The sequence below is a fragment of the Physeter macrocephalus genome, chromosome 3 (assembly GCF_002837175.3).
Source record: "Physeter macrocephalus isolate SW-GA chromosome 3, ASM283717v5, whole genome shotgun sequence".
NCBI classification, from domain to species: domain Eukaryota; kingdom Metazoa; phylum Chordata; class Mammalia; order Artiodactyla; family Physeteridae; genus Physeter; species Physeter macrocephalus.
The window spans coordinates 27,458,208-27,469,812 of NC_041216.1; the positions used below are offsets into that span (position 1 = coordinate 27,458,208).

General features: G+C 47.5%; 1 protein-coding gene and 1 long non-coding RNA gene across 3 annotated transcripts in view; one reads left to right on the forward strand and one right to left on the reverse strand.

Moving 5' to 3' along the window:
• Positions 1-3,534: 3,534 nt before the first annotated feature.
• Positions 3,535-10,327, reverse strand: LOC114485961 (uncharacterized). 2 transcript variants are annotated; one of them, XR_003679204.2, is made up of 3 exons: positions 8,012-10,327; positions 6,670-6,840; positions 3,535-3,743 (listed from the first exon to the last, which is right to left on the reverse strand). It is a non-coding gene; the product is annotated as an uncharacterized lncRNA (long non-coding RNA). The 2 variants fall into 2 exon arrangements; XR_003679203.2 differs by lacking the exon at positions 3,535-3,743 and adding an exon at positions 5,877-6,170.
• DNAJC11 (DnaJ heat shock protein family (Hsp40) member C11) overlaps positions 7,555-11,605 on the forward strand; it is a 74,845-nt gene continuing 70,794 nt past the window's right edge. The window contains exon 1 of the mRNA XM_007110207.4: positions 7,555-7,655. Coding sequence (XP_007110269.1) covers positions 7,584-7,655 — 72 coding nt within the window. The 5' untranslated portion in view covers positions 7,555-7,583. The remainder of the gene's footprint in view (positions 7,656-11,605) is intronic.

Consider the following 11,605-nt stretch of genomic DNA (forward strand, 5'->3'; position numbering starts at 1 on the left):
AATGATGGGGATGAGAGCCTGACTGCATAAATGAAAGAGTGAGCAGTAAAGGAAGCAGAAACAGCAGGTGCCATTTCCATGGGGAGACCTAACAAAGACCTACTTCTCCAAAATAGAACTCTTGGTTACTCCCCTCCCAAGCCTGCCTCTTCCATAGTCTTCCATACATGGCCTTACTACCCAGTAGCTCAAGCCAAAATGCAGGCATAACCATTCATTCCTCTCTTTTCTCCATACCCCAGACCCAACCAATCAGCAATTCCTGCTGACTGAAGTCCAACTTGCATTCTATACCTGACCATCCCATTGCTTAGTCCAATTCCGAGTCTACCATCCTCTCTTCCCGGAATAACCTTGAACAGGATAGGGGTGAGGAGATGCTTCCATTCCTGCCCCCTCTAACCCAGTCTCCCTGAAGTGGTCTTTTGGGAGGAAAAATCAGACCACGTCTCTTCCCTGCTTAAAATCCTTCAATGCTCCTCACTGTGGTCAGAATAAAACTTAAATTCCTGACCACCGCCCTCCCCTCCATGAGCCCCCCCAACCCCGCCCGATTGAGCCTCTCCATCTCTTCCGACTGTCCTCCCCAACCTGCACCAGCTTCGTGCTCGCCGGCTCTCTCTCCCCATCCCTGGAGCACACCAGCCTGCGCTCTAGAGCCCACGAGCCACAACTACTGAGCCCACGTGCCACAACTACTGAAGCCCGTATGCCTAGAATCCATGCTCCACAACAAGAGAAGCCACCGCAATGAGAAGCCTGCGCACCGCAATGAAGAGTAGCCCCCGCTCGCCACAACTAGAGAAAGCCCGCACGCAGCAACGAAGACCCAACACAGCCGAAAATAAATTTAAAATAAATAAATAAATTTTTTAAAAAAATCAATCCCACAGGGCGTTTTTTAGACTGAGGGTCATTGACCCTACATGGAAGCTCAGAGATGCAGCAAAAGACAAAGAGCAAAGATGTTCAATTTTTTTTTTTTTCTGGCTAGAACCAAGGATCTATGAAGGAAAGTCAGGAGGTGGAAGGCTGAAAGATCCATGAACCCAGAACACAAAGGTCCTGAATCCCAGGCAGGAGGAAGAAGGGAGATCAACACAGAAATATGGAAGTTAAGTGAGAGGAAAAGTCAAGCCTTCAAGGACGGATGGAAAAGTTACAACAAAGGAGGTGAGTAACATTGAAATACTGGCTAGAGTCCAGACAGACGGTGATTCAACAAAAGCCATTGGGTTTGGGGTTCAAGAAGCCATAGGAATCTCTGAGAAGAGAATTTTAAGGAAATGATGGGGATGAGAGCCTGACTGCATAAATGAAAGAGTGAGCAGTAAAGGAAGCAGAAACAGCAGGTGCCATTTCCATGGGGAGATCTAACAAAGACCTACTTCTCCAAAATAGAACTCTTGGTTACTCCCCTCCCAAGCCTGCCTCTTCCATAGTCTTCCATACATGGCCTTACTACCCAGTAGCTCAAGCCAAAATGCAGGCATAACCATTCATTCCTCTCTTTTCTCCATACCCCAGACCCAACCAATCAGCAATTCCTGCTGACTGAAGTCCAACTTGCATTCTATACCTGACCATCCCATTGCTTAGTCCAATTCCGAGTCTACCATCCTCTCTTCCCGGAATAACCTTGAACAGGATAGGGGTGAGGAGATGCTTCCATTCCTGCCCCCTCTAACCCAGTCTCCCTGAAGTGGTCTTTTGGGAGGAAAAATCAGACCACGTCTCTTCCCTGCTTAAAATCCTTCAATGCTCCTCACTGTGGTCAGAATAAAACTTAAATTCCTGACCACCGCCCTCCCCTCCATGAGCCCCCCCAACCCCGCCCGATTGAGCCTCTCCATCTCTTCCGACTGTCCTCCCCAACCTGCACCAGCTTCGTGCTCGCCGGCTCTCTCTCCCCATCCCTGGAGCACACCAAACTTGTCCTTGTCTCCAAGCCTTTGCACTGGAAGTTTCTTCCTCAGGATCTCGCAAAGCCAGATCCTCCTTGTCATTTGGTTCAAAATTACCTCCCCAGACAAATCTTCCAGAACCAGCCCGCTTCACATGACCTCCCTCCATCTGAGACGTTCCGGTATCACATCACTGTGTTTTATTTTACTTAGTACTTAGCATCTGCAGTTATCTTGCTTATTAACTAACTTGTTTATTGTCTGCACCCCTCCCCCACACATTGGAGTGTTAATTCCACTAGAACAGAAATCACTTCCCTCTTGCAAATTGCTGAAAGGCCAATGCCCATTCCCGCATATTGTCTCAAACTTAAAGATAAGCTGTGGGGGAATGTACAGCGTATTATAAGAGAGGAGTATAATAGGACTGCCAAGTAACAGTGGGGGCCAGTTAAAGTCAGATAATGAAACCTCGCAGGACCCCCGTGGGGCTCCTGGGCACGGGAGCCTCTCGGTTCAGCCTCGATGACCTTCCCTGAGTTCCAAAAGGCAGATTCAAACAACTGCTAATCAGGGAAGGGAGGGGATGCGGAGACAAGGGAGGAGCAGCCAAGAAACAAAAGTGTAGCCTTGGGGCAGGGTCCTGGTTCCACCTCAAGGGATGCACAAGACAATATCTTTGAACCCTTTATAGAACTAAAACCCCCAACAAATGGAAGATGTCTGCAATTCTTCATTCCAGAGAAGACCACCTGAGGCCAGATTAAAGGAACCAGAGAAATTTATCAAGAGATTACCTGGGCTTCCCTGGTGGCGCAGTGATTGAGAGTCCGCCTGCCAATGCAGGGAGCACGGGTTCGTGCCCCGGTCCGGGAAGATCCCACGTGCCGCGGAGCGGCTGGGCCCGTGAGCCATGGCCGCTGAGCCTGCGCGTCCGGAGCCTGTGCCCCGCAGCGGGAGAGGCCACAACATTGAGAGGCCCGTGTACTGAAAAAAAAAAAGAGAGATTACCTGAGGCCAGATTAAAGGAGTACAGGTCCTTCACACACCCTAATCCTTATCAGTAACCCCGCCCTTGAACCATTGCTATTAAACTCCACACCAAGAATGCTTTGAGGTCATTTAGATTGTTTTTAAAACTGCTTGGTCCTTACATGAAAAAAAAAAACGTGTTATGACTTTGTGGTGCTAAGGATTGATGTTGAAGGTTTATTCAGTCTACAGTCAGGTGATACTAAATTTTATTTTGGGATGTTGGCATTTTAGGAAGATTTAAAGTTGAGGTAAAAATCTTTAGCAGACAAAATAGCAAACCCTCCTTATTCATGTAAAATTTTGAATACTTGTATCCTCTACTATTTTCTTTTTTTTTTTCTCTACTATTTTCTTTAACTATTGGTCAGAGTTAGGCCAGATTATTCCATTCTAAATGAAAATTAAGCACTTTGGCCATTTGTTTTCTTAACAAATGCTAATCAAGTAAAAGAAAAAGTATGACTAATACTAGTGTATCTATCAGATGTTTATGCTGTTTTATACATTTTGTGAGAAATTTTTGTTAATACCGCAATTAGGGAAATAAAGATTTAGTAAATTCTTAAAAAGAAAACACACAACTCCTCACCAAATCCTCCCAGGTGGGGCCACACAGTTTTGAGAGTCACGAGCCCGCTGTGTCCCCCTTTGCCTGGCAAAGCAATAAAGCGGTTCTTTGCTACTTCACCCAAAACTCTGTCTCCAAGATTTGATTCGACACCCGGTGCACAAAGGTCGAGCTTTCGGCATCAATAAGCATCAACTTTGCATCTTCCAAGACTTTCCTCAGCTACTCTCGACAACCTGGGTGGAATGTGCAAAGGTAGATAAGAGAGACAAACCAAACTGGGAATGGATGTGATGGACAGAGCCAAAGGCCAAAGGATTATGACATCACTGAACGGCCGAGAAAGCAGATTGGAATGGGACCCCAGCTGGGAGCTGATGGATTAGGATAGATGAACACATAGGGACCACGGGACGTGAAGCTGCAAACAGCAGGCAAAACCAGTAAGTACCACAGGCACAACAAATGGATGACATCGTAGGTGGAATGCTGAGTTCCAAAGGCAGAAGGTCTGAATTGGAGATATTGGAGACGCATACTTTGACAGAATGGCAGGTCTAAAACGGGTGAGTCCCGAGGCCTCCAGTCTATCCCTGAACAGCTGCCTGTGCCTCCTGCCATGCTGCCAAGGCTGCCCTATCTCACTCAAGCAGGTGTGGATCTTCCTCTGGGTGACCCGACCCTCCTGCAATTATCATCTTGGCTAAAGAGGACAATGATGAGTCACTGAAATGCTAAGGGAAGAGATAACATCAAGAAAATTTAATTCTTGAGTGCCTGCAGATTCTCCCTTCTTTTCTTTAGCTAAGGTTTTTTTTTTTTTTTCTTAACTCCTCTTAACAGGGTTATCAGAGTTCACGAGGGGAGAGGGAGAGCAAGGCTATGAACGGCTGGCAAACAAGCATGACAGCCCAATCTGGGCTCAGTGACAAGAGAATAACAAAAAGATTATAGGTGACTTTTCTCTTGAATTACAGAGAAAGGGGTGTGGATTCAGGCTGCTCACCTCATCTCTCTGTAGCATCACTCAAGAAACGGGGAAGGATTGTAGGGTTTCTAGTTGAGGCTGCCAGATGCAGGACATATAAAAATACAGGACACTCAGTTAAACTTGAACGTCAGATAAACAATGAATTTTTTTTTTAGTATATGTGTACGCCCCATGCAATATTACTAGCAATTACTCATTGTTTATCTGGAATTCAAATTTAATGGGCATCCTGTATGTACTCTGGGAACCCTAACCCTACATGCTAGATGGGAGGGCCCAGGGTCGAGCCCTTAAACAGAGGAGACTTCTTGAGTGGCTGTGCTGAGAGGCCAAATGTTCTGGGGTCATTCTGAACATGATGATGGTAGGGGAGAACATCCTTATAGTTACTGTTTAACAATGAGAGAATTAAATAACAATTATGAAACTGCACAACTCAGGTTGGGACTTGAACCCAGGCAAAACTCACATTTGGGACTTGAACCCACTGTCTTTTAAGTAAGATCACACACCTGGTGTCAGGACTTCATGAAGCTCCGGTTCTTTATGCCTCAGCACAGAAGTAACTCAGTGCAAGGCAAAGTGGTAAGAAGTGGATTTATTTAGAGACATACCCATTCCAGAAACAGAATGCAGTCCATCTCAAAAGGTAAGAGCAGCCCTGGGAGAAACACTCTCTACAGAGTTCGAGCCATCTCAGAAGGCGAGAGGCCCCCAGATATGGGGTAGTTAGTTTCTATGAGCTGGGTAATTTCACAGGCTAATGAGTGGAAAGATTATTCCTACTATTTTGGGGAAGGGGTGGGGATTTCCAGGAATTAGGCATTGCCCACTTTTGGCCTTTTATGGTTGGCCTCAGAACTGTCATGGCACCTGTGGGTGTGTCATTTAGCATATGCTAAGGTATTATAATGAACAGATAATGAGGCTCAAGGTCCACTGGAAGTTGGATCTTCTGCCATTTTGGACCTAATCGGTTCCAACCAATTTCTGTGATATCCTCAACGACTACTGTTATTCTTTTAAAGGTTGTGCCCTGCCCCCTTCCCTCCTGTTTCAATTATATATACATGTTTAATACATACACACGTACATATACTTATATAAATGTATTACATATTAGGCTTTGCAGCTAAGTGACAAATTGCTTTGCAGCTTTACCCAATAAAAAGAAAACAAAAGTGCAAGGAAATGAGTTAACGTGGCTGAGTTTTGTCACTTGCTCTGGTGTGAGTAGTTTGTTGGACGTGTGTGTTAACTTAGAAATTTGTACTGCTCCTGGTTTTCATTATCTTGCCCACCATAGATTCGGGTTTTGGAGGGGAGAAACAAGAGAGCCAACCTCCAAAGTAAATATATTCTCAAGCCTGTGGTGTATCCAAGTTTATTTCCCATTTTTCACAACCACTTTCCAAGTAACCATAATACAAAATACTGTGGGCCCAAGAGAGGACAAAAACGCAGAGCATCCCTGAGTCACTATTTATTTTGTTAGAGTGGTGATAAAAACCAGGTCATTCTCGATCATAGCAACACAGACCTGGGCGTTCTGAGACATATGTTACGTTCCGTTCAAGTAATTCCTAGAGGCAGTGTTTTCCAAAGCAGAGGGAAGATGGCAAAGGACTTCTCTACCCAGCAGAGCATTATGGCCCAATTAATGTCTACAAACCTGAGGAAAAAAGAATATCATAACGTTGTAGCTTTCCCCCCAGCCTCTCGGTAAGAAATTCTTAAAAACCAGCAAATGTCAGCGGGCAGTTTAGCCCTCATCACTGCTCTGAAACGGAGAAAAAAGTAAAAACCATTAAAAAAAATTGCTGGAATAGCTGATGGAATGTGTCTGTGAAAGAAAGGTGTTGTGAGGAAACCTCATGCAGATAAAGAAAAAGCTCTTAATTTACAACCTGGGCTGACAGTCTGTTCCACACTGACTTTACACTCTTGAATAACCAGTCTCAGCACACCTAAGTGTCTCATGCCAGAAGATCCTTAAGAGGGCTGGGCAACTTGGAAGGGACCATACACAGGCCCAGATGGTGCACATCTGGTCAAAAATTAGCAAGAGAAAGAAATCAACTTCTCAAATCCACAGACAGGTGTTTGGGGCTTCCCAGGAGGCCTGCTTAGGAAAGGCAGCGGGGATGATTCTAAATCGATGGTTTACAAACCTTACTGAGAATTAATGAAGAATTGGTACAGGGCAGCAGGAACCAAACCGGTTACAAGACCATGGGAGCTCTCCTGTCCACCTCCTCTTGATAACTGCATCATGTAACCGAGACATCTTTAACAACGCACCAAGCAGCAGGCACCAGACTGACATCAATTAGGCTCCAACGCTAAATTATAAGATAGAAATTTACAAGAGAAGAGCTCTGTGATAGGGTCTGTAGGTATACAAGCCGGCCAGAGAAAATTATAGCGGGAACCCAGTGGCTACTGCCTCCTCATTTAAGCGGCAGAAAAATGGCCAGGTGCCCCTAAATATAGGGCAATAATAAAAAATGAAAATGAGGAGGCCCGTGCTCTGGGCAGGGTTCCGGGTGGTCAAAAGAAAAGGCAAAGACCACTGAGGCAGGAACACATGACGTTCTGGAAGTTTCCTGTGACAAGTCAGCAAGTGGGGCCTGGAGTAGCCTCCCGCGGGGGGTTGGGGGGCGGTGCTGGCGAAGCGGCCCAGGTGGGGCTATATTTGGGATCCGGATGCGCCCCGCCCTGGAGGCCGGCGGGGAGACAGGGGGGTGTAGCAGGGGCCTATCTCCCCGGCGCCCAGACTGTAACGACCCCCGGGTGTGACCGCAAAGTCGTCCTCTCCAGCCCGGGCACAGCCTCTGGGCGCCCTGACTGGGCTTTAGTTCCGCGCGCAGCACGTGGATGGGCCCGAAGCGCCGCGTCCCGCCCCCGGCCGCGCGGGGGCGCAGGGCGCAGGCGCGCTTCTTCCGGGCTGGGCGGCGGCGGTGCGACTCCGGGCCGCCAGGGGCCGCTGTGGAGCGGCCGCACGGGCCCACGCCGTCTGGACCGCGAACGGCCGGTCTCTCTTGAGCACGGCCTTGCCGGTTTGGCGGGGTGAAAGGTTGCGAAGATGGCGACGGCCTTGAGCGAGGAGGAGCTGGACAATGAAGACTATTACTCGTTGCTGAACGTGCGCAGGGAGGTGAGGCCTGCGGTGGGCCGCCGTCGGGGCTGAGGCTAGGCCGGGTCGCTCAGGGGGGGCCGGGCTGGCGGCGACCGCCCCGTTCCCGCCTCGGGCGGCTGGAGCCTTGCGGGGAGGCCGCGTGACCTGGCTGACGTGCGCGATCGCCGGCCGAACTGTCCCCACCGCCCCGACCCTTGCGCCGGGGATGTCCTGGCCGGCCTCTGCCCCAGCTCTCCGCGGCCGGTGCACCGCGTGCGCTGTGTCAGGGCAAGGCCAGAGGCCCCCGCGCCCCCGGGAGGGAACAGGGTCCCGAGGTGGAGGTGGAGTGGGGGTCCAAGTCCTCCGGGACCCGGTGCCACGCTCGGTTCACATACCTGCCCAGGCCAAGGGGCTGTGTCATCGCCTCCAGCCCGCAGGGTGTGAAACGAATCTTAGGCACCAAGGTCAAGGCTACCCGGAAACCTCCCCAGGACTTTGTCCGGTCCCTGAGTCTTCCATGGGGACATCCCGCCTCTGAAGTGAGTCCAGGCTCAGAGGCAGGAGTCTTGTGTCCTCCTTTTGTGCAGCTGTCCAGAAATTCAAGGAAGAGTCTCCCGGGCAAATAGCCTCATTTCGGAGGCCCAGGTTAGGAATAAACTCAGGAATAAGCTAGGAAACAAGTGATGCCCCAAGCACGTCCTCGGCATGTGCGCCCGTTTCCTCACCGGATGAAAGATAACACGAGAGAGTCTCACACTGTGTCTGGCACTTAGTAGGGGCCCAGTAAGTTTCCTTTCTTGTTGATTCTACATTTGAGGTCAGCGTGAAGGGCGGGGAGGCTTCCAAGGTCAGGTCACGAGGTGGATTATTTCTCTCTAAACTGCTGGGTTGGGTCTTCCCAGCCCTGCCAGAGAACCTCTAACTTGGGCTTAGGTTTTCCAGTGATCCGAAGTAGCCAAGTCTGGTTTAGTCAAGCTGTGTTGACTAGACTAGAGCTGGTCAAGTCTGTATTGTCAGCAGGTCTGCGTGATGTTAATAATAGCTAACGTTTTGTGAGGGCTTACTTTGTGCAGGAGCAGGGTGCTGAATGGACACTTTATGTTTTTGTACTTGATTCTCATATCAGACCTTAAAGTAGGCATTCAGATAACTCTTGATTTAAAGCTGAGGAAATGAAGCATAGAGGGATTAAGTAACTTGCCCAAAGCCACACCACTAGAAATCAGGAGAGTCTGGATTCAGCCCTGGGCAGTCTGACTCTGGAATCCCAGTTCTTGACCTCTGTGCTGTACTGTCACCCTAGCTTACCTGTCCGCAGACTACAGAGCTGCCGGACTCCTTGGGCACCTCTCATAAGAATCCCTTAAGTATGTTAGTCACTACTTACTATGGAAACACCCAAAGAAGTATTTTTGGGAATTGCAGATCTTGTTAGGCTGCCATAGGGCCACCTGGAGATTCTTGTAACTAATCAACGGTAACCTTTGGCCTTCATTTTTTTCCCTTTGAATGGAGCTATCGGGCTAGTTATTCTTTTTGTTTTGTATTTTGTTTTGTTTTGTTGCCGGCTTGTGGGATCTTAGTTCCCGTACCAGGGATCACACTCGTGCCCCTGCAGTGGAAGCACAGAGTCCCAACCACTACTGGACTGCCAGGGAATTCCCTGGGTTATTCTTTTTCTCCAGTTCTTAGAAGCAAAGTGGTAAATGAAACCGGCTTCTCTGAAATCAGCCTTTTTTTCCACTCATTTATAGTTACTCTGGTTATCAGTAATTGAGCAGCCATTTACCTGTTTACCAGGCTTACTGAATCTTAGGCCGCTGCAGATGATCAAAAAGATCTAAAATAATAGGCTTGGCCAGAGTCCTAGGTAAACATTTGTCAGAGGTATAAAACTACCAGAGTGTTAGGACCCGTCATTGTTATTGGACTGATGGGTGGAAGCCAAAGAAATATTTCTTTAAAAAAAAAATATTTCTTTACTTGTCGGGATTAGTGAAGGCACCTCCACATTTATGGCTGTAGGTGAAATCCCTATGAAACATGTCCTCTTGCTTAATCATCTTGTGTTGCCGTTGTCAACAAACTCATTGTAAAACACCATCCCCTCTGGTGTGGAGATTTTCTCTCTCAGGGTTCCACTAGAAGAGAAGCTCTGAAGGTGATCTCTGGACTTGATATTTACTAGGATTTTTTGTGAAATTAGAAATCAGCCTGAAGTTGAAATACCATGATTTAGCTGAAGAATGAGAGAAAAAATAGAAGTAATCTTTCTTCTTACCTGTGTGGTCAAAAGAAGGTAATAACCCCTGTTGATGTGTTCGCATTCGGGTCTGCGGCTTGATGACACTGAAGTGTAACGAGGAGGCGAGGTCCTCTTCCCGCCAGCGCCCCAGAGCACCTTCAGAACTCTCGTGTTCAGGAAGTTCAGAGACTTTCCGCCAGGAATCTCAGATGGAAGCAAGCTGACAAAACCAGGGAACTCTGTTTAAAAGTTTCAGATTTAGGGCTTCCCTGGTGGCGCAGTGGTTGAGAGTCCGCCTGCCGATGCAGGGGACGTGGGTTCGTGCCCCGGTCCGGGAAGATCCAAAATGCCACAGAGCGGCTGGGCCCGCGCGTCCGGAGCCTGTGCTCCGCAATGGGAGAGGCCACAACAGTGAGAGGCCCACGTACCGCAAAAAAAAAAAAAAAAAAAAAAAAAAAGTTTCAGATTTTCAGGCATAAAACATGATAATAACAAATGGAGTAATATAGAAATGTCAAAAATCAGCTTAAGAATCTCCCATGCTCATGTTTTAAACTTTAAAATATCCCCTTAAATTGTATACCAGAGAGTGAAGCAGGCAGCTAGACAGGACTTGCATTACCTTTAATAATTCCCTTTCTCTTAAAAAAGAAAAAAAAAAAAAACATCTCCCTTTCTCTAGTGTTCTGGATTTCCTGTTTGCGGAGTGGAGCTGTTGTCTGCCTGCCACACATTGAGGGGAAGGAGTAGTTTATCATTAACTGGGCACATTGAAACCAGATTGGCATCTCTGGTTTAGGTAGTTGGATGCATTATCAGGGGCCTGAAATCTAACTGATTTGAGATTTCTGAGATGATTTGCCAAAATTTATTTGGAGAAAGGATTCCTGAAGAGTAAGTGAAATTTTCTTGATCTCTATGCTTTTTATAGACATTATAATTGACACATTTTAAACCTGATTTATTCCTAAATACTTGAGTTTAATTCCTACTTAACCAATGTTGTAGTTGAAAGAGTTTCATTTTTATGCATGTCTGCAATGTTTATAACCTGTTTTAAGATCTTTGGTCCCAGTGGATTGAGGCTTAAAGGAGCCAATCTCCTTTTCAACTTTTAAACACTTTTGAAAAAAAAAACAGTCCTTAAATAAAAAGTGAACTTAAGGAAAAATATATTTTCTTGTAGTCCATATATGGAGGTCAGTGTTCTGGGATCTTTATCCTTCCATGACAGCCGTGAAACTAGAAGCGTAAAATCAAAACCTAAATTAAAAATGCATTTTCATTCCTTCCCTGGTATAGGGTCTATTGTTGTTTCCCCAGTTTTTGGTTGCCTGGGTTTCTCTGGCTGTAGGTTACAGTCACAGAGTGGGGCTAAAACTTCGTGTTTGGACGCAGATGGGAGGAAAAGGCTAGAGCACTAGAGGAAGGTCTGCTGGTCACAGCCGGGATTGACCTGGGGGACAGAGTCACCCAGCCCCCCAACCAGGATGGATTGGCAGGGCCATCCGCAGAAACTGAATGTAAAAGCGTTGGCTAAGCCAGGTGCACACTTAGGTGCCTAAGGCAGTGAGGTGCTGTGTGTTTGTTCTTTCGTTGCTTATCTAACCTGATGGGCAGGTAATTTAGTCTTTTTTTTTTTTTTTTTGCGGTACGCGGGCCTCTCACTGCTGTGGCCTCTCCCGCCGCGGGGCACAGGCTCTGGACGCGCAGGCCCAGCGGCCATGGCTCACGGGCCCAGCCT